We start from the raw sequence: 27,495 nt of genomic DNA on the forward strand, positions 1-27,495 counted from the left end.
AAGTGGCTCTTGAGATAGAGGAACAAATGACGTTATAGTCCTCTTAACTTCCTGAAAAAAAAATGCTCGGCAGAAAGCGTTAAATAAGAAAGATAGAAACAAAACCGAGGTTAAGAGGTTAAGGGGGGGCACTCATAACTTGTGATTAGTTGCAAGCTGAGTCTTCCTGTCTTGGTACGATGGTGGGGTACGTAGTCTTTTAATTAATTATTTCTCAAAAAGTTTGTACTTGCTCGTCCACAGTTCATTCACGTAAAATAAATGTGTTAAAAGTGTTAAATCACGTTTTCGAAAAAAAAAAAAAAAAGATGTCATCGTACTCAGGATTGGAACCGAAGAGAAAACCTTGGTGAATAACATGTAAACATTATATACTATGGGATTTTGTGTGCGATTTCGTTAACCCGGGCGATGGAGGTGCGTATCCCGCGAGGTTTTCAAGCGTCCCCAACGGCGAGGAAGGACTTTGATCGCAAAGTGGAGCTGAGAGCAGAGAAACATGAACAGCTACGACGACGCACGAATATGACGTCATGCCGGAGCCACGCTCGAGATTGCGACACGGCGCTGCTCAAACGCGCGCTCGGCGACAAGAGACAAGAAGAATTTCGTAAGAAGAGGTCCCTGCCTCCGTTTCCTCGGCTGCCCTCGGAGGGCGGAAGCTTTCGGCTTCTCCGCGTCTCCGCCTGCCCCTCGGCCTCCTTTCCTCCTCCGTGTTCGAACTCCACTGACGGCCGCCACAACGTGAGTGTCGTGCTCCTTTCATCACTTGGCAGGTGCGTGGGAAACGTACCAATACCGGGGGGGGTGTCCAACTTAGTTTGCTACGCCGGCCGAATTCATGGAAACTTTATATCTCATGTGGGCTGGCTTGGTTTATTTTTTAGCCACCAAATAGTCAACTCCATCCTGCCATTGACGGCGTCAGACGTCCAATCCATTTTGACTGGCAGGGGCTAATGAACGTTCACCCCTTCCAGTCAAAATGGTAGAGGAGACCAAGGTGGTCACGTGTTTTTTGTTTTCACAGGTAAAGATGAAAATGATGGCAGAGGAGGAAGTTATTGAAAGTGAAAACGACACGCATGAAACGGACGCTGTCAACTTCGGTGGGAGGCTGAATTCTATGCAAATACAAGTATTTGTCAAATTTCTCCGTGTTATTAAATCCTATTTGTTTGCTTTATTTTTACAAAGATGCTCACACTCCCGCACAAAAGATGAGTGAAGTCGGTGTCCAGACAGAGTGAGTGTCAATCTTTCTTTATAGAACTTATAGAGGTCAGTGGTTAAAAATAAATAAATACAATAAAATAATTTTCCATTTTACATATTTGTTTACCTCTCAATGCCAGAAAAAAAATATACTGGTGAGCAGACTCGTACGTCTACTTACGAAATTGTTGTTTTGCAACTTGTTTTTTTTGTGTGAGTAGAGCAGTACTTTATATGAAAATTCTCTAATTCCTTCCACGGTTCTAAAAAAAATACCATCTAAACCTTCATTCATTTCAAACTCCGTGACGACAAATGGTGGTCAAATGAGAGTTGTTGTTGTTGTGACGCTCCAATGGGAAAATCAAAACTATGTCAAAATAAAATAACGGATACGGGAAATATATTTACGTTTTGGGGGAGTTTGTAACGTGGGTCTTATTTTAATATATTGTAATGGTCATTTGGATATCAAAGTGTTTCATTAAAAAAATCATATTTAACGGCATTTGTAAGTAGAGGTACCACCGTAAAAGTGCAATTTATAGTCCAGAAATTACGGTAATATTATATAAAGCCCATTCATTTGTGGTTTGACTTTTGCAGGTCAGGCCTTTTGACAGTTGATGAATCGGTGAGTTCATTCATGATTTATGAATTTTATTTCATGAATAGCACCATCATAGGTTACTTTGTATTTTCCAGGACATTGTGCAGTTACAAGACTACATGCAGGTGATATAGCTTTTTTTGTCCATTATATTTATTTGTTTAAAGATAGTAACTTTAAGAAAGTTGCTGTTACAGCATGCGATACTTAAATATGAAATGTGACTTATCAACCTGTCACCAAGTAAAGTAGTCTTGTGTAAATCAGCAGTCCCCCATAAAACTTCCTGTGTGTGGCTCCAGTTTTTTTTACCTAGCGCTACAATGTCTTCTGTGTCTGTCTTGCTACTGCAACCAAGGAAATTTCCCGAATACGGGGGTAGTTAGGAGTAAATATTCATGCTTCAGCAATAAATGTCCAATCTATTTTGCCTGGCAGAAAAATGAATTGGACAAAACATATGAAGAAGTGGTTGTGGACTTTTTACCTGCACTTTTTGTGATATTTTTGGGGCTAGAATATCAACTTTAACTTAGTCCGACACACTCTTCCTCTATCAAGGAGGGCCTGTGGCGGGAGGAGGCCATCACCAAGAAAGTGGCTGCGTTGCAAGACTGTTTTTTACAGCTGCACAAGGCCTTGAGTACTCTCTGGAAAGTAAGTGTGTGTTCTTCATCACATTCATATCAGCAGTTGAAAAGAGCCAATGAGCTCTGCGGTTTCCTGCCGATGAGCACCGCTTGTCAATCTCACGCAGGAAGGGGCGGGCTTTAGGAATGCAACGGAGTTAAATACCAATGATCAGTTGGTTTTTGTTTCCACTAGGGCAGCGGTGATTGATTATTTACCGTATTCTCTGGACTATAAGGCGCACTCTTTAAAAAAAAAAAGCGTTCATCCTGTTTTGTTATTTTTTAGTTATTGATAGGTTTATTTAATAGATATACTTTAATAAAAGGAGAGACATCGGGGGGAGTGTCCTTGTTATACTGAGCTTTTGTCTGCTTATAATGATTAATGTATCACATATACATATAATGATTAATATTCCACACATACATATAATGATTAATACGCACATATATAATAATATCCCAGAATAACCCCAAAAGTTATCTTAACAGATGCCGATTTAGCCAGTTGTTCTTCATTTTAATATGTTTGCTCTTGTTTTCTGATTTAAAAAATTGCCGTCTGGAAAATGCGACTGATAATCTAGTGTGACTTTTATATATATTTTTTCTTCGTGTATTTTTTTGGCTGTTGCAACTTATAGTCCGAAAAATACGGTACACAATGGATTAAGCTATGGAGTGATTGGTTTGATTGAACGAGCAATGGGATTACAGGCCATTATGCGCTGCGGAATCATGTTATTGTATTTAGAATTTTAGGGAGTTTATTTTGATTTATATTCTTTTGATTTCACCATTGGAAATTAATTAATATAATAAAAAAGTACATTTTTGGCGCTAGAGGAGAAATCCAATAGGAGGCTGTATGGGGTGAATTTTTGGAACAAAGTTAGGACGACAAGTACTGATCAAAAGTGGCTGAAAAATACAAACCTTATACGTTTTATACAAGAAAACATCCCTTCAATTTCATTGTCGGCAATCTCATCCGAATTTGTCTTCAGTTCACATCTGAATTCCTTTGTGGGTACATGGCGGAAATTAATTTCCTTTTTAAACCCGCAGAGTCGCTGCAGTGAAGATACGCTGAGAAGCCAGATCAAGGTTCTGGAGACACAGCTGCAAGTTTCCCTGCAGGTAAAGAAAACAAAAAGTGGCAAGTCAAAGCAATCTTCCCGAATTTGAAAACAAAACGAGCGTACGTCTCCTTGCAGAAACTTCCCAAGGAGGAGTCCGGCAAACTTGGGATGCAAATGAAGACGCAAAAAACTGCATTTGAAGACAAGAGTGAGATGATCACGCAGCAGAAAACTGAAGAACTCACCAAAAATGTAGCATTGAAGGTCAGACAAAATGCTTTGTACACTATTTAGGGGCTCCTTTCTGCTGATTTTGGGCAATTTCCAGGTTTTCTCGCATATTAGCCACCTCCGCGTATAAGCCGCACCCTTTAAAATTGCCTACAAATCGTTGAATTTGACTATTTCTCTCGTATAAGACGCCCCCTGGTTCACAATGTTCACCCCCATATTCATGGTTTTAATAGGGAGAACAGATGTGTTACTTTGAAGGGAAAATCTTAAGAAAAATCAACCCGACGTGGTATTTAAGGAAGTCACGTGAGCACTACAACCAGGAAGTGTGTCCATAGCGGTCTAGTTTGTCATCCCTAGATATGATGGCGGCGAGCAATGGCAGGCACAACTGAGTTTTTTCTTGAATTTCAAGAACTTGGCACTTAGCATTTCACATAAGTCTTCTAGTGTTGTTTTTTTCTCAGTGTAAGACATCAATCCCCAGCTTTGATAAATTACATTGCGTGTCCAAATGGCTAGTACTTTAAACGCAAAGATAAAATAAATAATATAAAAAATTGGCAGCACATTGTAGTGTAGTACGTACTTGTATTTAGAAATATGTCCAGCGGGGGGGCAGTACATGCCCTTGTTATTCCTAAATGAATGTTATCTGTAACGGGCCGTATATGGCCCGCGGGCCGAGGTTGAAAATCATGTACACACACGATCCGGGGGTGGGGCGAGCGTTTCGGCGAAACGTCTGTTCGGCGAACTGTCCGTCGGCCAAACGTCCGTCGGCGAATCGTCTTTCGGCGAATCGTCCGAGTACCAGGCAGAACACCCCTGCGGGCCGTATGTTTGACAGCACTGACTAAGAGCTTTTCCCACATCTTTAGGAAGCGCTGATTACTGCAAAAACGGACGTCCTGAGGTTGCAGAGCCTCTACGAAGAGCTGAAGCTGACCAGTCAAAATCTTGGTCAGGAGCTGGACGCTAGCCGCGGACGAGCGCGAGAGCGGGACACGCAGTTGGAGGTGAGTTCGCGGACGCCTGGGAAAGCAGAGCGCCAATACCGAGCGGGTGTCAAACGGCGCGCAGCTGTCCAAGGCCAGAGAAGCGGCGCTGAGTCAGGAGCTGACGTCGCTGCGGCGGGAGAACAACAAGCTGCGCTGCAAAATGAGCCTGATGGACGAATACCAGCAAAAGGAAATAAATATGCTCTTGGGACACGGCGACGTGGAGAAAGGTAGTGCGCTAAGTTATTTGTGTTTTGTCACGCCAAAACACTTCGGCTTTCTAATAGACGCGGTCGTGGCGAGGCGGGACGCTAGCGTCCAGAGTGCACCCGAGGAGGAGAACGCAATGGTGAGGGGCGACTGCAACGAGAGGGAGGAGATTGGTCACATTGGGGAGGAGCTACGCTTGAAGGAGAAAGAGGTGACTGGGATGAGAGCGCAGTCACTTTTGATTGCAGTGCTACGTTTCCACATGCGGCTCATGGCCAAAAATTTATGTGGCTCTTTGCGTCTTATATTTTGGACATACAGTTGTAACTCGTGATACAACATGCTCGTCATACAACATGCTCGTGTTACGACAAAAATTTTGATCGAATAATTCGCTCGCAATACAATTAAAATTTCGAGATGCGACGAAGCCAGGTGGCCACGACATGAGAGGCTGTTTATCATTGTAGCGCACTGTCTTTTTTTGCCACATCTCTTACGTGTATAACTACTATATCTATGAGGACTGAACGATTTATTCAGACGAGTTTCGACCAGGAAACGCACAACGCGCATGCGCGGGCAATAAGAGGGCTTTCTGGGTAATGAAGTATACTCGTGCACACAACACCGATAGCCAATGGCACCCTTTCTCAGAATAAAACTTCATTACCCACAATCAATACGTGGGTAAGCTCAGCTGTTTCATTTCTTGTTATTATTATCTAATACGAGGAGTATTATATTACTTCTCGTTCACTGCTCATAAGAACATCAGGGGCACTGGCTCGCAACTCCCTCTTTGTAATAGTATCTCTGGTCGCAACTCTCTCATAGGCCCCGTTCAAAGCGGTTACAACCAGAGATGTTACAAAAAAGGGAGTTGCGAGCCAGTACCCCTGATGTTCTTATGAGCAGCGGAGCGATCCCTGATACAAGACTGCTTCTCGTTGGCAAGTGGTCGTGCATTATCCAATTGTGAGGACATTTGTGTGCATCATTTTCGGAACATTATGAAGGGAATATGTAGTACAACAGCAAACAGCCCATCGATAGCGAACGTGAGGGTGGAGGCGTGGCAAACAGCTAACCCGCCCAGAGAACAAAGGTAAAAAAAAAAAATCAAAACAAAATTAGAATTCCGTTTTGTGTAAAGTTACATTAAATGTATGTTTGAGTGTCTGTATATATTAATCCAAGTTAATTTAAATGTGTTTGTTCCGTTTACGAGTGTGTTGTCATGGAAAAAAAAACCCAAACCAATTGTGACAACTAACCCCGTTCTCCCCCACATTATTTTCTCGTTCAACTTTAAACAGCCATTTTATTACAAATTGAAAATGATTCCACAGTGTGAGACGCTGAAAACTGAATTGCACGCGATGGAACAAGCCTTGCAGTCCAGCCAGACTCAACTGTCACAATACAACGATGAGCTCGGGTCCCTCGCCGGTCACCCCCGTAAATCGGTGAGCCTCTGACCATGTCCATTGACGTCAGTTTTTGCAAGAAAAAAAAGCGCATTTTTTCCCCCTTTTCCAGACATGGGACGTCGTCACCCGATGGAGTTTCCGGGTTTTCTTTCTTTTTCTTACGTTTGTGGGCGTCGGCGTGATGGCCACGTGGAGGCCGCCGCACCTTCTATTTTTTGGGGAGAAATTGGAGGAATTCTACCTGGACATAGGAAGACGCATGGAGAATTTTTGGATGCAAATGGCCTCCTCCCAACACTCGCTCTGTTTTAGGCCCATTTGATTGTCGTACTTTGTGTTCATTCTCTCTATATTTTTTTCAATGACATCTATAAAATGTTTTCAATAAAATGATTCAATTTGTTTTTTTTCTTCATTCATTTTCACTAAATTCACGATTAACTTTTATACATTGTAAATGGCCATTAAGGTAGTGGCCCAAAATTCCAGCCGAGATACTCTTCATGTCATAGGAATATTACAAACAATGATAATGTCTTATTATATTATATCTTAATTTAATTTCACTAATTCATATATTTAATATACTCTTATAATTAATTTGTTATTTATTATGTTATGTATTATGTCAGCGTATCATGCATGTCATCATGCACTTAAAAAATCGTGTGCGGTTGATTGATCGCCGGTCTTTTGGTCGCCCCGACCGCGACAACGGGCGACCAAAAGACCGGCGACCAAAAGACCGGCGACCAAAAGACCGGCGACCAAAAGACCGACGACCAAAAGACCGACGACCAAAAGACCGACGACCAAAAGTCAGACGACCAAAAGACCGGCGACAAAACAAGGTAAAACAACACGGTCTACGCATCAATAAAAGCCAACAATGGCCATGAGCAGTTTCACTGAGACGACGTGTGAGGGTATAAGAGTTTGTATGTACATGCGTTGTCCCTTTGAGAAGCTACTTCAGTCAGGGTCTTAACAAGTTCTCCAACAAAAACAATGAAAGTCCGGGAAATTTGGAGCTTTTCTTTAGCCTAATAATTACTAGGGCATTAAGTATGACTAAATAGTAATTCGCAGTTTGTATTTAGGGAATTTGAGCAACGATTTAAATAGTAATTATCACTTACCTTCCGGGCGACCAAAAGACCGGCGACCAAAAGATCGGTGACCAATCGACCGTGTACCTAAAAAATAACAATAAAAAATAAAAAAATCACTTACAAACGTTGTTTGACGGCATACAGAATTTGAAATGATGAAAAATCCTATAACATTTGGGGAAAACGCATAATTTGACAGGTATGGTGTGTCAAGTTGGGATGTCAATCCCGTTAAAAAGGCAGAATTGTCGATTTCCTACTCAAAGAAAGAGCGCCAACACACTCCAAAAGGGGTCACGTGACCTTTGTTGATTGTGTTGATGGCTTTTAAGCGTTCCAGATAAAGCTCTATTCTTATCTGGCACTGACGCAGCACATGCGGCAGACAGAGGTACGGGCGGGCGGGCGCTCTACTACTACCTCCACCTTTCCCATCACGTTGCTCGCAAAGTACTCAAAGTGGACGGTCGGGGGATCGCGCTAAATTACAAACAATTTATTTCATAGGGAATAATCAGCCACCAAATGAGGACCGTGGGTCTGCTTTGCGCGCTGGGACTGTGCGTGTTAAACGTGGCGTTTTCCGTGAAGATCTGCGCTTTTAACGTTCAGAGCTTTGGAGAATCCAAGGCCAACAACAAGAAAGTTATGGGGATTCTAGTCAAGGTACGCGTACGTGATCGGCGAAACCTGCTCAAATTTCAGCGGAAATGTTGTCCCTTTTCCTTCCCGTGACTTGAAATGTTGTCCCTTTTCCTTCCCAAGATTCTTTCCCGCTGCGACTTGTGTCTTATTCAAGAAGTTCGAGACTCAAAAGGACGTGCGATAGAAGCCTTGGTGAAAGAGCTTAACAGGTTGGTCCAAATTGAAAGGGCTTTTATGTAAGTAGTTTTTACCAACTAATTCCATCATAGAATCATGTCAGAAAGTATGAAAAAAAAATCATCAAGACTCAGACAGATCCCAAACTATTAAAAATAACTCAGTTTGCTGTAAACGAAGGTACAAAAAAAACAGAATACAGTGGTACCTGTGTAATTTCGATCGAATAATTCGCTTGCGATACGATTAAAATTTCGAGATGCGACCAAGCCAGGTGGCCATGACATGAGAGGCTGTTTATCATTGTAGCACACTGTCTTTTTTGCCGCATCTCTTTAGTGTATAACTACTATATCTATGAGGACTGAACGATTTATTCAGACGAGTTTCGACCAGGAAACGCACAACGCGCATGCGCGGGCAAAAAGAGGGCTTTCTGGGTAATGAAGTATACTTGTGCACACAACACCCATAGGCAATGGCACCCTTTCTCAGAATAAAACTTCATTACCCACAATCAATACGTGGGTAAACTCAGCTGTTGCATTTCCTGTTATTCCTTCCTTAGCCTGTTAGCTACCGCAATCGCTCATTCAAGACTACTTCTCGTTGGCAAGTGGTCGTGTGTTATCCTATTGTGAGGACATTTGTGTGCATCATTTTCGTAATATTTTGAAGGGAATACAACAGCAAACAGCCCATCGATAGCGAACGTGAGGGTGGAGGCGTGGCAAACCGCTAACCCGGAAAACGAAGGTAACAAAAGATTAAGACAAAACTAGAATTCAGTTTTGTGTAAAGTTACATTAAGCGTATGTTTGAATGTGTCTGTATATATTAATCCAAGTAAATTTAAATGCGTTTGTTTGTTTCCGAGCGCGTTGTTGCCGTGGATAAAGTCCCCCCCGACAGCCCCCCCCCCCCCCCCCGCGTGTGTCGTTGTCTCTCCCCTCCGCAAAATGCGTCTAATTTTACATCTATTAAATTTTTTTTTATTACTATTAAACCACTCGCTATTTATTACTTTGTCAATATATGGCAAATTAGAAGAAATACAACATTTTTTCCAATCCAATATCCTGTTTTTGGTGTTTTTTCAGAGGGATGGAACAAATTAATTTGTTTTCAATTCATTTCAATGGGAAACGTTCGCTCGAGTTACGAAAAGCTCGACATACGATCTCAGTCTCGGAACGGATTACGATCGTATGTCGAGGTACCACTGTACTTACCAACCGCTTTACTTCTCTTCACACAAAAGATGCGTTGTATGCCATGCAAAAGTGGCTGCCCGCTGCCTTCAAGACAGGACGCTAGCTGGCATCATGAGCGCCACTCAGCTTCCCACTTGGTCTGACAGAAAAAAATAGAGGCTTATATTATTATTACACAAGACATTAGCAATTTTTCCATTAAATACCTTTGAATGGTGAAAGGAATGAAACTCAACGGACATAAAAAGCATACCCTGTCATAGTCTTAAGTGTCATAGTCACAAGTGAATTACAAAGGAATTAAAACTATGTTTTGTGCTTTTTTTAAAAATTATTTTTGTTTTGGTTCAGTCCAATCCTTCAACTTCAGAACTGATGGAGACTTAAAAGTAAATGTCAAGGATGCGTCTTTTTTCCCCCCAGGTTTGACAAATCCAATTCATATTCCCATGTGGAAAGCGAGAGGCTGGGAAAGAAGAGCTACAAGGAACAATACGTCTACGTTTACAGGTAAAAGTGTTTCCCCGCGACACGATCATGGGAAGTTCAACCTCGTGTGTTATACCGTATTTTCTCGCGTATAAGCCACACCCTTAAAATTGTCTTAAAATCATTGAATTTTACAATTTCCCTCGTATGAACTGCCCCTGATTTACAATTTTCACCTCCATATTCATGGTATTAATAGGGAGTACAAATGTGTTCCTTTGAAGGGAAAATCTTAAGAAAAATCATTGCACGTGGTATTTCTGAGATATTGTATGAACCAAAAGTACATTTTTATGGTCAATATCATAAGTAAGTTAGTCATTCGTCCAGTAATGGTTGTTTTCTTACTGCAAAACAGAAAATAACCAACAAATAGTAAATGTTAATTTGCCGACATCTACTGGTGAAAGTGTATAGCAACAGTGTAAGTCTTGTGCGCATATAAGCCCCACCCTTGATTCAGCCATACTTTTTTGTTACAAATATGGCTTATATGCGAGAAAATGACGGTTTCTCGTGATTTTCGCAGAACCAACGTGCTGACGGTGAAAGAGCAGTTTCCAAAACTAGAGGAGGAGGGAACCAATTTCACCCAAGTCTTTTCCAGAGAACCCTTTATTGTTCGCTTCTACTCGCCTAGCACACGTAAGCTAAAGACGCTAGCGAGCTTGTCAAACGTTACCACGGCATGACCACGCGTTTTTATTCAAGTCGTGAAGGATCTGGTCCTCATCGGCCAGCACACCAGCCCCAAAAGAGCCATGGTGGAAATGGACCAATTGTACGTCGTGTTCAAAGCGATCTCCAAAAAGTGGAAGACCGAGGTTAGGCTTCCCAAACCGTACCGTCAGCGTGACCGGACGATTCACCGAAAGACGTTTCGCCGACAGACGTTTGGCCAAGGGACAGTTCGCCGAACGGACGTTTCGCCGAAACAGAATTCGCGCGCTCGCCCCGCCCCCGGATCGTGTGTGTACATGTTTTTCAACCTCGGCCCGCGGGCCATATACGGCCCGTTACAGATAACATTCATTTCGGCCCGTTACAGATAACATTCATTTAGGAATAACAAGGGCATGTACTGCCCCCCGCTGGACATATTTCTAAATACAAGTAACGTACTACAATGTGCTGCCATTTTTTATATTTTTTATTTTATCCTTGCGTTTAAAGTAGTAGCCATTTGGACACGCAATGTAATTTATCAAAGTTGGGGATTGATGTCTGACACAGAAAAAACAACACTAGAAGACTTATGTGAAATTCTAAGTGCCTTGGACAGACTAGAGGGCTTAGAGAACAATACCTGAAAACACACTTTTACTTCTAGTTTAATTTTAAAGAATTTCCCATTATTTTAGGAAATATATATTCAAAATGATTTGCTGAGAACCTTAATTCAAAGATTAATCTCAACGTTTTCTATGCTGGTGTAAATTTTCTGGAGTAGGATTTCTGGATTTACAATTTCATTAGAGTAGTACTTACTGTTACTACTTTATTTTCTGTATTTCTTCTGTCACGTACTGTTCTGCGTGATCTTCAAATGGCTACTACTTTTAACGCAAGGATAAAATAAAAAATATAAAAAATTGGCAGCACATTGTAGTGTAGTACGTACTTTGTATTTAGAAATATGTCCAGCGGGGGGCAGTACATGACCTTGTTATTCCTAAATGAATGTTATCTGTAACGGGCCATATATGGCCCGCGGGCCGAGGTAGAAAAACATGTACACACACAATCTGGGGGCGGGGCGAGCGCGTGAATCCCATTTTGACAAAACGTCCATTTGGCGAACTGTCCGTCGGCCAAACGTCTTTCGGCGAATCGTCCGAGTACCGACCGTCAGTTTGGCATCTCTCCTTCACGTGCTTGAACAGGAAATTGTCCTTGTTGGCAAATTTTCCATGATCGCAGAACGCTATGATCTTGGGCGACCTGAACGCCGCCTGCGGCTACGTCACCGTCAGGGGCTGGCGAGCCGTCCGCCTGAGGAGCGACGGAAAATTTCGTTGGCTGATCGGGGACGAGCGGGACACGACCGTTAGGGAGAAGACGCGGTGCGCCTACGACAGGTCGGAATGAGTGGCGTGCAATGTCTCAGTTAACGCCGTAGACTTGGCGTCCAATCCGTCCGAATTGGATGGGACGTTTATGGCCGTCGGTGGCACAGAAACACCATCCACGTCTCTTTCCGAGCATGGTATTCCATCCGAGAAGCTTTTCCCCACCCTTCCCGACGATGTCGTATCGTAACGCTTTGCTATTTTGAACGCCCATTCAGGATTATCGTCCGCGGACGTGAGATTATTTCCGGAATAGTGCCCAGCTCTGCTCGACCGTTCAACTTTAAAGAAACCTTTCGTCTGTCCGAGGATGAGGTAAGGCAACTTTATACAACGCATGGTTACGTACCAAAATACAGAAAAGAGTGGCCCATGGCCAAATATTTATCAGTAAATTATGACAATATTGTTTAATATGGACCGTCCAACCGACATGGCATTGCACTTCTCAGATTCAACCGTAGATGGAGATCATCACTGAAACAGAGCTTCTTCACGAGCTCAGAGGTCAAAACATAACAAGTCGCTGTACCTCATTGGCTGCCATTGAAAGTTAAAGACATTTTCATTTGTGTGCAAGGTTTGGTTCACTACTGACAATATAAATATACGGTATATTTATATAAATCTAGTATAAAAGTATTATATACTTTTTTTGCAATATGCTTTTGAATGATTTTTTTGCTGGTTTAACTCGTTCACAGCCGTTAACAGCTATTGACATCAAATTTATTTCACCTGGGAAGGCTGGCAATGATCAATACTGTTTCGCTGCCATTGACGGCTAAAGACGTCTGATGACCAGGATGTTCCACATGCCACCAGAACTCCCAGTCAAAATTGATTGGACATCTATCTCCGTTAATGCCAGCCAAGGGGTTCATACTTGGAAATAAAATAAATCATCAGATTTTAAAAACCCGTGATAACACACATTGAAATATGATTTTTTAAAATTTGTATAATATGGAAAAGTATAGGAGGATGGCAGGGTGGACAGTATCACAGCATTTTCTTTTGTGTTGAATATGTATGTGAATTCCACGTTTTAAAATGGCACGACTAAACCTGCTAATAGATATACCTCGAAGCTAATTTACATGATTTAATTTGTCTTTTTCTAAAACTGTAGGCCCTGGCTGTGAGTGATCACTTCCCGGTCGAAGTGGACCTGAAGCCAAACCATCAATATCACCTCCGCAATGAGCTGTAAACGACGAGTTGTATATACGTATATACCAGTGGAGTGCCGTCAGGGCCTTCAAGGCCTTCTCTGCTGGCCTAAGAAATATCTGATTCATATATTATATTTTGTCCATCAATACTTATTAAATAATTCCAAATTGTCTGTTAGCTTCCTTTCATTGCTTTTCCCCCTGGTTGTACTGCTTCCAGATGTGTGTTTTCATATTGAAGCATTTAACCAATCACATTTCAGCCATTATTTGTTGCCAGGGTCAGCAATCTGCCTCAAGGCCTTCACAATCAGTTCTGCAGGCTCTGCTGCATTAAACAAGCGTCGATAAGACTGTTGCTTTAACCAATCAAATTTCGAGTTGGCAACACCACAATGTGTTCTCGCAGGCGTAGGGATACGTCATCACTTTCACCAACTTTGATTGGCTAGTGATAGAGTGGACTAGCCAGAGCTACCAAACTGTATCTGGAGCAAGCTGCACAAGCAAATATGTTGTTGTGTTGATTTAAAGCAATTTTCAAGACAGACTTTAAGAAAAAAACGGGAACGAACATTTTCAGCACTAAATCGAATAAAAACGTATGCCAGAAATACGACAGGACAGGCTCGACTTTCAGCATTAGCTTTGATGGCCATAGAAAAGAAGGAAGAAAGAACGGAGGGTGGATATTGTGTACAGTTAAGGATTTTTGGTGAGTAAAATATGGATATATTCCTAAATAATATTTCAATTGTATGAGGTTATTATTGATTATTTTTATGTGTCGCAGCTGTAGCTGCAGTAGAGGTTTTATAGCCATAAAATAGTTTTTGCTGAAGGCGTCACTAGGAAATGCACGGACCTCCACTGGTATATACTACCTACTTTGATTCTTTTTTTTGCCATTTAAAAAATTCAAATCACAATGGAGAATGTACTACAATGTTGACTCCATTTCCACTCATTTAACCAGATTACTATTTTTTAATTAAAAAATAATAATTTGCTGTTGTATTTGAGGAACTTTGAGCTCTCTACGCATTCGAAGCGGCAAGATGCAAACCGAAGAACGGGTTGTGTCATTTAGTAAGGAAACAAATGCTTATTTATTTGATTAATTCAACTACTATTTAGTCTTTTATAGAATTTAGGTATGAGAGGAATGCTTTTTCGTGAATTTTGTATATACGTATAACATTTTACGATAAAGTTACCTGAACAAAATGCTTTGCTCTGGCAGCAATCGAAGCATCGTCTTCTGTCCATGGTTAGCGGAGGATAAGCGTTCCGGTGAATGACTAATAAAGAGATAAATACATGAAATCAACCCTTACATAGCGTGAAATCTAAACCATCAAATTAATAAAATTCTGCTCTAAACTACCAGCAAATAAAACAAAATAATGACCAAGATAAGCATTTAAAACGCCAAAATAACTGACCTGGGGAGAGGAAAGCCTGCAAAATTCCTGCGTAATGACTGTCACGTTGCAATGATTAATACCACTAGCGTCCATAGGGTGGCGCTTCATTTAAAGACAATCATTTGTGAAGAAGACGAAGAAGAAGAGATCGGGAGCGGCGGAATGGGTGCGCTTGTTTTGCTTATCAGGACAAGTTCTACGCATAAAACATGAACCGCCGACGACACATTTTAATGTAGAAAAGCTCCGCAAATTACCGAGAAACCAAAACGTAATCGCTCTGGTGTTCAATTCGAATATTCTGACCATCAGTGGTAAGAAAAGTGGACGCCAGAAAAGCATTTTGAATCGAAACAACGATTGAAAAGAAACGCCCCAAACTCCGAGCGCACCGCCATGCGGTTTAATTTATATCACCCGAACCTACCCACATTTCAACCAAGATATTAAAAAAAAACAACGCATTCGAATCGTCTGTAAACGCAATATGTACACACTAAGCGAAAAGTCTCCGGATGAGATCCGGGATTTGCTGGATCGATACGGGATAAAACATGGCCCTGTTCTGGGTAAGCAGCGAATATGGCTTGCCAAATATACACGTTTTTTGCTGCATACAATATCTGCGCTAATAATATGGGATATTCTTCTTCTTTCTCAACTCAAGACTCCACCCGAAGTTTGTACGAAAAGAAAATAAGAGAAGCGATGGCCAAAGAGAAAAGAGCTTCGCAAACAAAACCGGACAAAACCTACTACAGAGAGGGTAATTGGATGTAATACATTATTTTGACATTTTTAATAGCTGTTATGGTGTTGTTTGTATATAAGAGTTCGACATCGAAGTCTGCGGCAGTCGCCGTAAAAACTACATTTCCCATCATGCAACGGTAGAATTTGTCAAATCCTGGCTTAGTTACAGCATTGGTTGCCATTGACAGCGACAGACGTCTAATTCCGTTTAACTCTTTCAGTCATCTGATAACTATTCAAAGGTTTAAGACCCTTAACACTTAATGGTGGTGAATGACAATGGGCATTAAATAAGTTAATTACCAATTTTCTCTAATGGCTGTGCTATTTTTTTAGTATTTCTAGATCATTAAACACTTAAAAATCAATAGAATGTGAATAAAAGCTAAATTAATGACATTATAATTCATATCAAATAGAAATACACCTTTTATACACAAAATTAATGGAACATTAATAAAAGCTAAATAATATCAAATAGAAATACACTTGATACTGCCTCAGGTAATTTTTGAACACACAAAACTTCAAAAACTGTATTCACTGTCGATTAAACTACATGGATGATGATGTTTTATGGGGTATTTTTTTCAGAGGAGGAAGTTACATATGTCTACAGTACACCTGTAAGTAAGGCATGATCATTTCCTATCCTTAAAATATTTTCCCACTTGGCTTTATGATATTTAAATTAATTGTCCATTTTTGATCATTGTCGTCATTGGTCTTTTTGTAGGCTAGGAGTGAATTGCCAGAAGTCAAGTAAGTTACATTGCAAATTGTTTGTCCTTTTTTAAATATTTATTTGATGTCTTATATAGTCATTTTCAAGCCCTATTTTTTGGGGGGGGAGAAATGATATGATTCTACTCCAATAATTGACTAATTTGGGGAGAAAAAAATGTTTTGCCCTTAGTTAATTTTTTTAAAAACTTTGTTTGAATGTGAATTGTGAGCCTCAAACTTCAATTCTCACAAATCACACGTTTTAATGAAGATTTGGAAAAACACTTAACAGCCATGTCGCCAATAAAAAGCTATTCTCATCTCACTCTCTCGAATATTACTGCTATCTCTTGACTACAAATATTTAATCTTGCTTCTATTTAATGCCGACACATAACTAACTCCACATTTGAGCCGTTTTGTTCTTTTGACTGACGAATTTGTGCGCTTTTATTTTTGTGCAGCAGTAGGCCTTACATGAGAGCAAGACCGGGTTGGACTGATGAGAGGGAACTTCAACATGAGTGAGTATTTTGTCTGAAAAGTAGCCGAGCAGAGCTGTCAAATTCTGCAAATCTTGCGTAGTTTACTACATTTTTTAAAAGTTTTCCTTGTCCTCAGACACTACAGCTACAACACATCGTCCCCTAACACGAGCGCCAGCCTGAGGGCAACACCCACAAAGTCCTATGAAAATGTTCCCAAAGAACAACCTCAGTCCTCACGCTTCATCCCAGTCTGGATGCAGTTGGTGTTCTTCGCAGTGGCATTGATCTTCCTTTACTTTGTCTTCGCCAATATGGAGAGCAACGATTACACTAAGAGCATCGAATGATTTCGACGGGGTGGATGGAAGACCAATCAATTTATAGAGCTACTTAAATATTTTTAATCACAGAGGTTTTATTTTCTCGGCTGTGGTTAAATGACAAGACGACGTTGTTTTAGTCTAAGCCCCGTATTTGTGTCATTTGAGTCTACAGAGGATTTGGGCCACTGAAGGGGGAAAAAGGGTGGCCAAGATTCTTATCTTTAAGTCAAAATTCTGAAAATAAAGTCAAAATTCTGAAAATAAAATCAACATTCTGAATTTGAAGTCAAAATTCAGAGAATAAAGTCAAAATTCAGAGATTAAAGTCAAAATTCAGAGAATAAAGTCAAGATTCTGAGATTTGAGTCAAAATTCAGAGATTTGAGTCAAAATTCAGAGAATAAAGTCAAAATTCAGAGAATAAAGTCAAAATTCAGAGAATAACGTCAAAATTCAGAGAATAACGTCAAAATTCAGAGAACGTCAAAATTCAGAGAATAAAGTCAAAATTCTGACAATGAAGTCAAAATTCTGACAATAAAGTCAAAATTCTGACAAAGTCAAAATTCTAAAAATAAAGTCAAAATACTGAAAATTATCAAAAATCTGAAATTTGAGTCAAAATTCTAAGAATAAAGTCAAAATACTGAAAATTGTGAAATTCTGAGATTTGAGTCAAAATACTGACAATAAAGTCAAAATTCTCAGATTAAAGTCAAAATTCTGTCCCCCTTTTAGTCCTCAGTAGCCCAAACGCTCTCCCGTACAGGTCTATTCCTAGATGTCTGCCCACAATACGATTTTTTGGGGCTCGCTTATTTTTGTATTCACCTAATTGCAACGTTTTGCTCCCGGCAGAATGAATAAAAAATAAAGTTTAAAACACTGGTTTTGAATGAGGAACATATTTAAATCAACAATAGCATTTTCATTCAACGTGACACGCATTGAAATGCAGTTACGTACATAAATGACATATCATTCGGCGACGATTGAAGTCAAAAGATCTCAAATTGTTCCGTCGAAGCAAGTGCGCGGGTTAATAGTGTTTGTCATTAGTACAGGTGGGCTCGTCAAAATGCTCAAGTCACATGATTTTGCCTCTTAAGTAGCAGCTCTCAATCCTAGTGCAATACGTAATTACTAAAGTGAGCCCCAAGACTTGACTTTGAGCTCAACGGCTCCATTTCAGCCACCTCAGGGCAACAAAGGCTTACGTGATTATATCCGCCGTGCGTCCTGCCTGCTGAGGCTTAAAAACAAAATATTCCAAACCCTGTTTGTCGTTTTACAGAAAGCCCCCCCCTTCCTTTTTAAACACCTCTGCAACTCAACTATTTTCTGCCTAGTAAACAAACTTAATAATCATCATTTTATGTGACATGAACATTTTGGAACACTGAGCATCCATCACAATATGACCACTATATGATCGTATGCAGTATAATGTATTAGCATGTACTACCGTATTGGCCTGAATATAAGACGACCCCCTTTTTCAAGACTCAATTTTGAAAAAAAGACTTTGAACACCAAATTCAATTTTTACATAGAAAATAACGACAATACATCTGAAACAAGTGATCATTATACAAATTTGAGAAAAAAGCATGTTATTTTGCCTCATTCAAACATGCAAAAAAATCTTAATATCAACATTTAAATATGTAAACTAAAGTGCAATCACATTTATATATGAATGGCTTGTTTTTTGAAATGTAAATGAACCAATCTACTATGTTAAAATAACATAACTGCATTTACCATCAGTATTCGGCTTTCACTTTAAAGATATATGGCGCCATCTAGATTTATGAATGGGTATCATCATTAGACCCCAAATGTAAGAAAACCGACACTTTTTCAACCTTATTTCAATGCAAAAAAAAACCACCGTCTTATATTGGGGCCCATGCGGTACTTTATCTTAACTTACCTTTGTCCAATTTGAATCCAAACCAAACAATACCCAAGTGGTTAAAGGACAATACCAAACAGTTAAAACCGTTACGGAACGGAATAAACCTAAAGAATGTCACTTTGATACAATCAAGAAAAGAAACCTGAGAAATGCCCAGTTTCTAATTTTGTGGCAATCACTTGCTCCAGTGTGTCACTATAAGTGCACCTGGGTGCGTTAAAATGGCAAACACCATTCGTTTGTTCACTTCTATTCGTAACCTCGAGGCCTTAAAGACATGATGGCTCGCATGTGTAGTGGCAATAAAGCGATTGACAGATATATTCAAATGAGAACACAGTAGAGAAACCAAGTACCATCCAGAGTTGGGAAGAAGTGGTTGTCGTGGTGGAATGCCGACGGGTTTTACGAGTCTACGCCTTTCCATCAACACGTCAATAACAGGAGTCCCCAGTCCACTTCCTAGGATCAAAAAGCAAAAACGCATCCTCCATTATAATCCGTAACATTTGTTTTTCAACATGTTGATTTTGTCAAGAAGGGGACATTAGAAAATGTTATTATTAAGTGCAGTCATACCTTGAGATACGAGCTTAATGCGTTCCCGCACCGAGCTCGCATGTCGATTTACTTGTATCTCAAATCAACGATTCCCATAGAAATGAACTAAATTACAAATTAATTTGTTCCCACCCTCTGAAAAAAACACCAATGGAAAAACATATATTTATTGGTTGTAATTCACCATCTACTAAATAACTAGTGGTTATGATGTTTAATACTAAAATGAGACTTGACGGATGCGCTCGTAACATAACAAACTTTAAATTTAACTTAAATGAACTTAGATTCCTATTCACACACTTAAAAAAGTTTTAATCTTACGTTACATTAAATTTAATACTTGTGCAATAACCGCGGCTTTCGAGGCGAACTTTCTCCTTCTCCATACGTATTGGCGAGCCAGCTCAGTCACGTGTACACTACTCATGTTTTTCAATTATTTCATGCTTGATATCGATTGTCATCATACGCCTTTTCTTCTCACTACCCTTCATTGCACCGGCTTGCTTTGGACCCATTGTGTTTCCCTTAATTCTGCACTAACTAACGCAAAAAAAACCACGGAAAAAAATGCTACGCTCCGCCCAGTGATCGTAGATATCTTTGCACGAGGGAGATGCGGCGAGAAAGACAGTGCGCTGAAATCCTAAGCAGCCTCTCGCGGCCTGGCCACCTGGCTGCCTTGAATGCTCATATCTCAAAATTTTTCTCAAGGCAAACATTTGCTCGGAATTTTACTCGTATCTCAAATTCCTCGTATATTGGTGCACCCCTATGTTAGGGTATTACTGTAGATGGTACACGGTCGATTGGTCGCCGGTCTTTTGGTCGCCGATCTTTTGGTCCCCGGTCTTTTGGTCGCCCGGAAGGTTATTGATAATTACCATTTAAATCGTTGCTCAAATTCCCTAAATACAAACTGCAAATTACTATTTAGTCATACTTAATGCCCTAGTAATTATTAGGCTAAAGAAAAGCTCCAAATGTCCCGGACTTTTATTGTTTTTTGTTGGAGAACTTGTTAAGACCCTGACTGACGTAGCTTCTTAAAGGGACAACGCATGTAGTACATACAAACTCTTATACACTAACACGTCCGCTCAGTGAAACTGCTCAGGGCCATTGTTGGCTTTTATTGATGCGTAGACCATGTTGTTTTACCTTGTTTTGTCGCGGTCTTTTGGTCGCCCGTTGTCCCGGTCGGTGCGATCAAAAGACCGCGACCAAAAGACCGGCGACCAAAAGACCGGCGACCAAAAGACCGGCGACCAATCGACCGGCGACCAATCGACCGGCGACCAAAAGACCGGCGACCAATCGACCGGCGACCAATCGACCGCACACGACTGTAGATAGATGAACATACATACCAAGCCATGTGTTTGGCTGCATCCGCCATCATAGTTTGTTGATCGATAAGGCAACATAGGTGTTTTCCACACCTGTAAAACAAAGGCATGGGGCAATAAATCAATGTCAAAACATACACAATGTTCAAAATTCACTATTATCTCCATGTTTTACAGAATCTGTGTACTTTTTTTTGTTACATGGCAACATCCAAAATAAGTGTTGATGTTACGGTGTCGGACGGTAATACTAAATACACCTTTTAAGCAAAAACCAAGGTTTGGAGAAGCGGCCGGTGACTTACAGGATCTGCTCTCCCGCTCCAGCTCAGATGGTTTCCTATCCTTGTTGAACAGCACTTTGGCCACAGTGAGAATGATGATGACAGCTACCACAAATGTAAGGCCAGACACGAGCCAGCTGATCACAGCTGGACTCAGAGCAGGTTCCGGGTCTGAAGGAGGCACAATTTTGCGCCGTGATATACAAGATTAATACACAATTTGCTGATCCACTGGTCTACAAAACATAGGGCAATATCTGCTTCACACATAAAAATGATTTACTAACTAATACTTGTAACGTGGATTGGAAAACAAAAGATTTTAGTGGCTTAAGTATTCAATATATGCGCAGCCTGCTTGACACCATACGCCACTTTTATGATTATATCTAACCACAATTAGATACGTGACCTCATTTATTCTTCGGAACACCAACTGAATTTTTTTTTCAGATATCAGGAGCAATGTTCCCTTTAATTTTTTGTTTGTCTGGGCAGAAAGACAACCTCCCTGAGCACACCGAGTACCAGTATGAGCAACATCATCATTGCTCGCTATGGGCACACACCAGTATCACACCTGCCATAAGCAGGTGTAGGTCTACTACACATAAATGATTTAGTAATAATAAAATGTAATGACTATTATCTATGAATGGGCGGCCCGGCGGATGAGTGGTTCGCGCGTCGACCTCACAGCTATAAAAAAAATGGGATTTTATTTTGTGCGCTCCATATGATTTGCTGTGCGCAGAGAAGACGAGAGTAGTGCGCAATTGCGCACGCGCGCAGCTTAGAGGGAACATTGATCAGGACTTTACAACACCTGAGCCAGTCCTCGTGGGAAATGCGGCCCTTCCGGTTGACAAACACTACCGCTTTCCACCACCAACGTTGCCAAAAATCACTGACAATTTAAAGTTACCGTATTTTCTCTCACATTAGCCGCCTCCGCGTATAAGTCATGCCCTTAAAATCTTGGAATTGAACAATTTCTCCGATATAATCTGATTCACAACTTTCACCTCCATGTTCATGGTTTTAATAGAGTACAAATGTGTTACTTTGAAGGGAAAATTGGTATTTCTGAGATACTGTATGAATCGAAAGTATCAGCTGATTCCGAAAGGGTCTAATTTGTGCGCATATAAGCCGTACTCTCGATTCAGTCAATTTTTTTAGCAACAAATATGGCATATACTTGAGAAAATACGGTACTTATTGTTTTAACAGTTTTGATCCGATACTCTATCTAAAAAAAACTATAGCCAATTGACACTTTTGACCCCATTTTTCGATTTCACCAATTCAAATGTAGTCACGCCACACTACTTTTATCCAGGAAGCATTTTGCCGGTAGACCAACACAATCACCCCTCGTGAGTATACGAAGTCTAGCCTGGAAATAAACTAGCCCCCGAAAAAGTTTTACCTCTTATAGATATGGGCAGGGCTTGGCTTTCTCTGGAAACAAACGTCCGCCCCCCAAGTTGGACGCGATAAAGACAGTAGTAGTAACCCTCGTTGGAGCTCTGGGCGCCGGTGAAGGTGAACGTGGCGGAGGGGTTGGGGGCCGCCAGAGAATGGCGAACCGTGCCGTTGGGGCGAATGAGTCGCAGCTGAAAGGAGCCCCCCGGGTACGGCTTCGGGGTGGAACAGGTGATGTTAAAACTGTGGCCCTTGATGACGTAACCGGCCGGGGCCTCGGATGATGTGTTGTACCAGTGGCGGGGGGTCAGGAGGTCCACTACGATCACAAAAAAGATGGAACTTTGTCTATCGAGGTTGGTTTCTCACAAAAATTCAGTTAAAAATATATCTTTTTATGGGAAAACGCTCTAGAAATCAAATGATTTGGTGACAAAGTTGACATCTTTTTGAATTCGTTGGGGGGCATTGAGAGTGCAGGATTTCCAGGTCCTTTGAAGTAGGAGGGCGGGTCATTCACTGCCACCCTCTCAATTCAACTAGATTGGACGTCTGCTCCTGATAAACTCATTTAAAGAGTTGTACAGTAATCCCTCGATTATCGTGTCTTCACTTTTCGCGAAGTCACTACTTCACAATTTTTTTCCGCTATTAATTATAAAAAAATACATTACTTTTTTTTAAGTTCATAAAAATGTGAAAATTCACGCTGAAACTCATAAGTGGAAGCCACTCCCCTGAAGAAGAAGAAAAATGTATAATAGGGGTGACCCTACTTCATGATTTTTCGATTATCGCGGCCATGTCTGGTCTACATTACGGCGATATTTGAGGGATTACTGTAATTGTGTTTGTAAGTGACAGATAATTGGACGTCTCTCATCGTCCATGGCACTAAAAGAGTTCAATGAGTCAATAAAAAAAAAAGTATTAATGCTATATGCTGTCATAAACATTTTTGCACTAACGTCAAGCTAAATATTTTAATACCAATGAGAGCAGTATTCTGTAGCTCGCTGCTTATATACAAATAAATCTTGCGCTTTATAGTCAGGTAAGCCCTAAAGTTAAACTATTACAAAAATTTATAGAGTATACTTTGTAAATATCTCCGAATTTTTGTCCTGTGTGGCTTGTATACAAATACTGTTTTTCTTGAAGCTATTAGTCAGGTAAATATATACTACAGTAATCCCTCGATTATCGCAGCTTCACTACATTGCGTTTTTTTTTCTGGGGGAAATTTTTTTTGTTAATTACTTTTTTTTTCAAGTTCATAAAAATGTGAAAATCCACGCTGAAACTTATATATATATATACACACATTAAAAAAATAGGGGTGTCCCTACTTCGCGGTTTTTCGTTTATCGCGGCCATGTTCGGTCTACATAAACCGCGATAATCGAGGGATTACTGTATAGTCATACAATTACAGTAATTCAAGTATTACGAGGCAAAAGTGACTCACCAACAGTGATGTTGACCGAGTTGCTGGGTGGCGAGCTGAGGAGCTGCGAGGGCAAGCTCCCGCCGACCTTGTAGCGACAGCTGTAGCTGCCCTGGTGGAACGTCTCCACGTCGGACAGACTCATCTCCATCCGCGACTGCCTCGTCTCGGCCCGCTTGGTCACGAAGGGCGTGGACACGCCGTGCTTGTACAGGTGGAAGTCCTTGGCGTTGTAAATGGACAGGACGCTGCAGCTGAAGCGCACCGCCTCTCCCGAAGAGAAGACGTTGTAGGGGGACAACAGGGACAGGATGGGCATGGAGAGAGGACCTGGGAGCACAAGGCTTTACATTTCAGTGACATGAGGCTGAAATTGCTATCGTGTGAAGACAGTGCGAGCTCAAACACATGCGAACGCACGGTTGAATATATGACGAGGTTTGTTGTGTGATATTAAACCCCGTGTGCGGTCGATTGGTCGCCGGTCTTTTGGTCGCGACAAAACAAGGTAAAACAACACGGTCTACGTATCAATAAAAGCCAACAATGGCCCTGAGCAGTTTCACTGAGCCGACGTGCGAGTGTAGAAGAGTTTGTATGTACATGCGTTGTCCCTTTAAGAAGCTACGTCAGTCAGGGTCTTAACAAGTTCTCCAACAAAAAACAATAAAAGTCCGGGAAATTTGGAGCTTTTCTTTACCCTAATAATTACTAGGTCATCAAGTATGACTAAATAGTAATTCGCAGTTTGTATTTAGGGAATTTGAGCAACGATTTAAATGGTAATTATCAATAACCTTCGGGCGACCAAAAGATTGGCGACCGAAAGACCGGCGACCGAAAGACCGGCGACCAATCGACCGTGTACCTTAAACCCATGCCTGTCAAACACTGCCAATTGCACCCCTCATTAATGATTGCAATTCACCCTAAAAACTGTACAAGTGCAACGCGGCAAGAAATAAAATGAAAAAAAAATAATCTAAGTTTTATTTCAAAATCAAGGCTACTCACGTCTGGCCAGTCAGAGCACGTTTAACTAGGTAAGATGGCGACGCCTCTGGGCGAGCAGTGACAGGCACAAGTGAGTTTTTTTCACGTTTTATGCAGGATAAGTTTTTTTTTCTTGAATTTCCGTTCATAGATATTATCTTGTTTAGCGTTTTATCGGTTTATTTTTTTCTCTATTTTGAAATAAATAACCGTATCAGTCACATTGTCTTGCGTCATGACGTCATGGCGCCACGGCGTTATGGTGTTTCATATTTGTCAGCTTGCAGTTTCGTGCACGTCGTCTTTTTATGCGCAAATAAGCCGTACCCTCGATTCAGTCATTTTTTTTTTTTAAATAAATAACCATATCGAACACATTGTCTTGCGTCATGGCGCTATGGTGTTTCATCTTTGTCACCTTGCAGTTTCGTGCACGTCGTCTTTTTATGCGCATATAAGCCGTACCCTCGATTCAGTCATCATTTTTTTGTCTGACAAATGCAGCTTATATGCGAGTAAATACAGTGAATATGCACACACAATGATTTGCACTTAAAAAATAGACAATCTCACCTGAGCATTTCACCCCGGCGTCATTTTCATGGTTGCAAAGGGGATAACTGAGGACGAGGCCACAGCGGGTCAAGCTGGACTCGTGTCCCGAGCACTGGACATGCCGCAGCCAGATCTCCCCGGTGCCCGTCCCGTAGGCCGACCCGCGGCGGGCCGACTCGGCCACGCCGCAGGCCAGCTCGGAGCAGACCACATCGGCCTCGCGGAGGTCCCAGCCGTGGTCGCAAACCGTCCCCCACTGGTCATGTCGGAGAATCTCCACGCGACCGGAACACTCGTTCTCCCCATCCACAAGTCTGACACTTTCTGGGGAGCATAAACGATGTTTAGGATGAACCCGCTAAGCACCAGGGGAGAACAGTACGCTTTTTGCTGAAGATTTCTGCTTACCGAAGGCAGCGACTTTGTCCCGCAGAACGCCTAACAAACCTAAGACCAAATGAGAAGCTCGATTATTCGGCAAAATGATATTTTACTCTCTTGGGACTGTAATGAACATATGCCAAGAAGCCACAATGGTGCTGCCCATTTTTCTGGAGGATTCCAACTTTCAAGCTAGAGTTGCGATTTTAATCGACGGTTGAGGCTTTATTGTGAAATGGCACGTGAATTGAGTTTGGAATCTGGGTAGTTGAAAATAGGGGAACGCCATTTTGCGCTGCACACTTACAACGAGGGAGATCACCTATTTATTGATTTGTTTTTTTTTCTTGTGGCATGTTCGGAACTATATTCACAGAAAGTTGGTTGTTTACAGGTGAAAGAGTTTTGTTTTGTTTCAATAAAAGGGACTAAGTGAGGATACATGAATTAATACTTCAAATATATTATGTTGCTCTAATGACGCCACGGTTTGCCACATTGAGTTCCACAATGTGCCTAAAGTATGTCAAAGGGCAAGTCGTCAGGTCAAATGTCAAGTACATGTAGGTTAAGTAGAAAAGTTGTTTATGAAAAAAATAATTATACTTAAATTAATCTTAATTTGGGGGGAAATGGGTTGTATGATTGAGTTAATGGGTCAAACTATAATTTGGAATTTTTATATGAAATAAAAAGTCCCATCTATGATTCTATGGGCTTTAGAGAATAACAGGAATACAAATGTGAAAAAGATGAGTTCTATTTTTTTATGCCCCTGTGCCTAATAACGATGTTTTTTTAACGCACTGGTCATTTAATTTGGTGACAATCCTGAGTTCAGATTTTAAACGCAGATCAAAACCCGAATTGGGAACGATAAATAAGGTTTTCAAAAAATAAGATGTCAAAACAGAAGTGGCCGATAGTCAAACGTGATTAGCATAGTTAGCTTACCCGTTAACAGAATGTGGAGGAATGTCAGCATCGTTTCCCCTCACCCTCCCATCAAAAAGCGGGCTCGGAATGATGCCCAGCCGGCGTGCTTTTGAAGGAAGCAACAAACCTGCAACATTAGCGACAGGTAAAACGAGCAAACATTTAGCTTTAACTAAACGTGCAAAACGGATGTCATTTCGTACCACGACAAACACTTCCGGTAACAGAAACGTCGGGGAGCCAATGAGGAACGATGAAGGCTAACCAATAGGGAAGACTAATTCAATTGTTACAGTAAATATTCTGTTAAAATTGACATTTTAATTAGCAGTGTCAAAACTGCGCAGTATTTCTCATTTTTTACTGGTCTGCAGCAAATTAAGAAAATATGATTGTATACGGTCCGCATACGAAACTTGCACTGTTTTAACACTAGATGGAACTAGTCACTTAAACAGTGCCTCTATTAGCTCAGTTTTTCAATTATACGTTGAAATAAATAGATTAAATTATGCAGCATTACAGTATTTTGTCTTGCATAAACTGAAAAATAATACTGGGGGCTGCTTGAGTATTGAAATAGCGATTCAATACTAACACAAAGGAAATCAAGTTAGTTATA

At 40.9% G+C, this 27,495-nt stretch overlaps 4 protein-coding genes across 7 annotated transcripts; 3 read left to right on the forward strand and 1 right to left on the reverse strand.

The window, feature by feature from the left end:
- traf3ip3 (TRAF3 interacting protein 3) lies at positions 1 to 6,820 on the forward strand. Its single transcript, XM_077612429.1, has 13 exons — positions 1 to 744; positions 1,031 to 1,109; positions 1,198 to 1,246; positions 1,822 to 1,849; positions 1,921 to 1,950; positions 2,387 to 2,482; positions 3,526 to 3,597; positions 3,675 to 3,803; positions 4,655 to 4,792; positions 4,857 to 5,004; positions 5,062 to 5,195; positions 6,337 to 6,453; positions 6,527 to 6,820. Exons 1-13 carry the CDS (start codon positions 412 to 414, stop codon positions 6,737 to 6,739), a joined length of 1,566 nt encoding a protein of 521 aa, XP_077468555.1. The 5' UTR covers positions 1 to 411; the 3' UTR covers positions 6,740 to 6,820.
- LOC144084239 (uncharacterized) lies at positions 1,859 to 27,097 on the reverse strand. Of its 3 annotated transcripts, XR_013303749.1 has the most exons (12): positions 26,892 to 27,097; positions 25,965 to 26,003; positions 25,575 to 25,880; positions 24,030 to 24,338; positions 22,566 to 22,880; positions 21,155 to 21,304; positions 20,871 to 20,942; positions 19,293 to 19,398; positions 14,516 to 14,599; positions 9,584 to 9,704; positions 7,557 to 7,613; positions 1,859 to 3,591 (listed from the first exon to the last, which is right to left on the reverse strand). XR_013303749.1 is itself a non-coding variant. In XM_077612433.1 (8 exons), the coding sequence occupies exons 1-7, from the start codon at positions 26,920 to 26,922 to the stop codon at positions 20,899 to 20,901; spliced, it is 1,194 nt and encodes a 397-aa protein (XP_077468559.1). In that variant the 5' UTR covers positions 26,923 to 27,097; the 3' UTR covers positions 17,905 to 19,398; positions 20,871 to 20,898. The 3 variants fall into 3 exon arrangements, 1 of the variants encoding a protein (XP_077468559.1); XR_013303748.1 differs by lacking the exon at positions 7,557 to 7,613; XM_077612433.1 differs by lacking the exons at positions 1,859 to 3,591; positions 7,557 to 7,613; positions 9,584 to 9,704; positions 14,516 to 14,599 and having other exon boundaries at positions 17,905 to 19,398.
- dnase1l1l (deoxyribonuclease I-like 1-like) lies at positions 7,931 to 13,380 on the forward strand. Its single transcript, XM_077612497.1, has 8 exons — positions 7,931 to 8,195; positions 8,295 to 8,383; positions 9,989 to 10,075; positions 10,584 to 10,699; positions 10,766 to 10,878; positions 11,975 to 12,132; positions 12,342 to 12,438; positions 13,256 to 13,380. Exons 1-8 carry the CDS (start codon positions 8,055 to 8,057, stop codon positions 13,334 to 13,336), a joined length of 882 nt encoding a protein of 293 aa, XP_077468623.1. The 5' UTR covers positions 7,931 to 8,054; the 3' UTR covers positions 13,337 to 13,380.
- LOC144084278 (uncharacterized) lies at positions 14,878 to 17,903 on the forward strand. Of its 2 annotated transcripts, none has more exons than XM_077612542.1 (6): positions 14,878 to 15,294; positions 15,393 to 15,491; positions 16,073 to 16,104; positions 16,215 to 16,240; positions 16,672 to 16,728; positions 16,826 to 17,903. In XM_077612542.1, the coding sequence occupies exons 1-6, from the start codon at positions 15,213 to 15,215 to the stop codon at positions 17,037 to 17,039; spliced, it is 510 nt and encodes a 169-aa protein (XP_077468668.1). In that variant the 5' UTR covers positions 14,878 to 15,212; the 3' UTR covers positions 17,040 to 17,903. The 2 variants fall into 2 exon arrangements, with proteins under 2 accessions (XP_077468668.1, XP_077468657.1); XM_077612531.1 differs by having other exon boundaries at positions 14,879 to 15,294; positions 16,669 to 16,728.
- Positions 27,098 to 27,495: the final 398 nt, after the last annotated feature.

The sequence above is a fragment of the Stigmatopora argus genome, chromosome 1, assembly GCF_051989625.1.
Source record: "Stigmatopora argus isolate UIUO_Sarg chromosome 1, RoL_Sarg_1.0, whole genome shotgun sequence".
NCBI lineage: Eukaryota > Metazoa > Chordata > Actinopteri > Syngnathiformes > Syngnathidae > Stigmatopora > Stigmatopora argus.

Bases quoted from the DNA above. Each gene is read 5' to 3' on its own strand.
- traf3ip3 (XM_077612429.1), top strand. From the start codon at position 412: ATGGAGGTGCGTATCCCGCGAGGTTTTCAAGCGTCCCCAACGGCGAGG. The intron at 1,110-1,197 runs GTGGGAGGCTGA...ATTTTTACAAAG, and splicing joins AACGGACGCTGTCAACTTCG to ATGCTCACACTCCCGCACAA. The intron at 5,196-6,336 runs GTGACTGGGATG...ATGATTCCACAG, and splicing joins TACGCTTGAAGGAGAAAGAG to TGTGAGACGCTGAAAACTGA.
- dnase1l1l (XM_077612497.1), top strand. From the start codon at position 8,055: ATGAGGACCGTGGGTCTGCTTTGCGCGCTGGGACTGTGCGTGTTAAAC. The intron at 10,700-10,765 runs GTAAGCTAAAGA...TTTTTATTCAAG, and splicing joins CTTCTACTCGCCTAGCACAC to TCGTGAAGGATCTGGTCCTC. The intron at 12,133-12,341 runs GTCGGAATGAGT...ACGCCCATTCAG, and splicing joins ACGCGGTGCGCCTACGACAG to GATTATCGTCCGCGGACGTG.
- LOC144084278 (XM_077612531.1), top strand. From the start codon at position 15,213: ATGTACACACTAAGCGAAAAGTCTCCGGATGAGATCCGGGATTTGCTG. The intron at 15,492-16,072 runs GTAATTGGATGT...TATTTTTTTCAG, and splicing joins CAAAACCTACTACAGAGAGG to AGGAGGAAGTTACATATGTC. The intron at 16,729-16,825 runs GTGAGTATTTTG...CCTTGTCCTCAG, and splicing joins GAGAGGGAACTTCAACATGA to ACACTACAGCTACAACACAT.
- LOC144084239 (XM_077612433.1), bottom strand. From the start codon at position 26,922: ATGCTGACATTCCTCCACATTCTGTTAACGG. The intron at 26,004-26,891 runs GTAAGCTAACTA...ATTTGGTCTTAG, and splicing joins CCTCCACATTCTGTTAACGG to GTTTGTTAGGCGTTCTGCGG. The intron at 21,305-22,565 runs GTAAAACTTTTT...TGCCTCCTTCAG, and splicing joins CCTGCCCATATCTATAAGAG to ACCCGGAACCTGCTCTGAGT.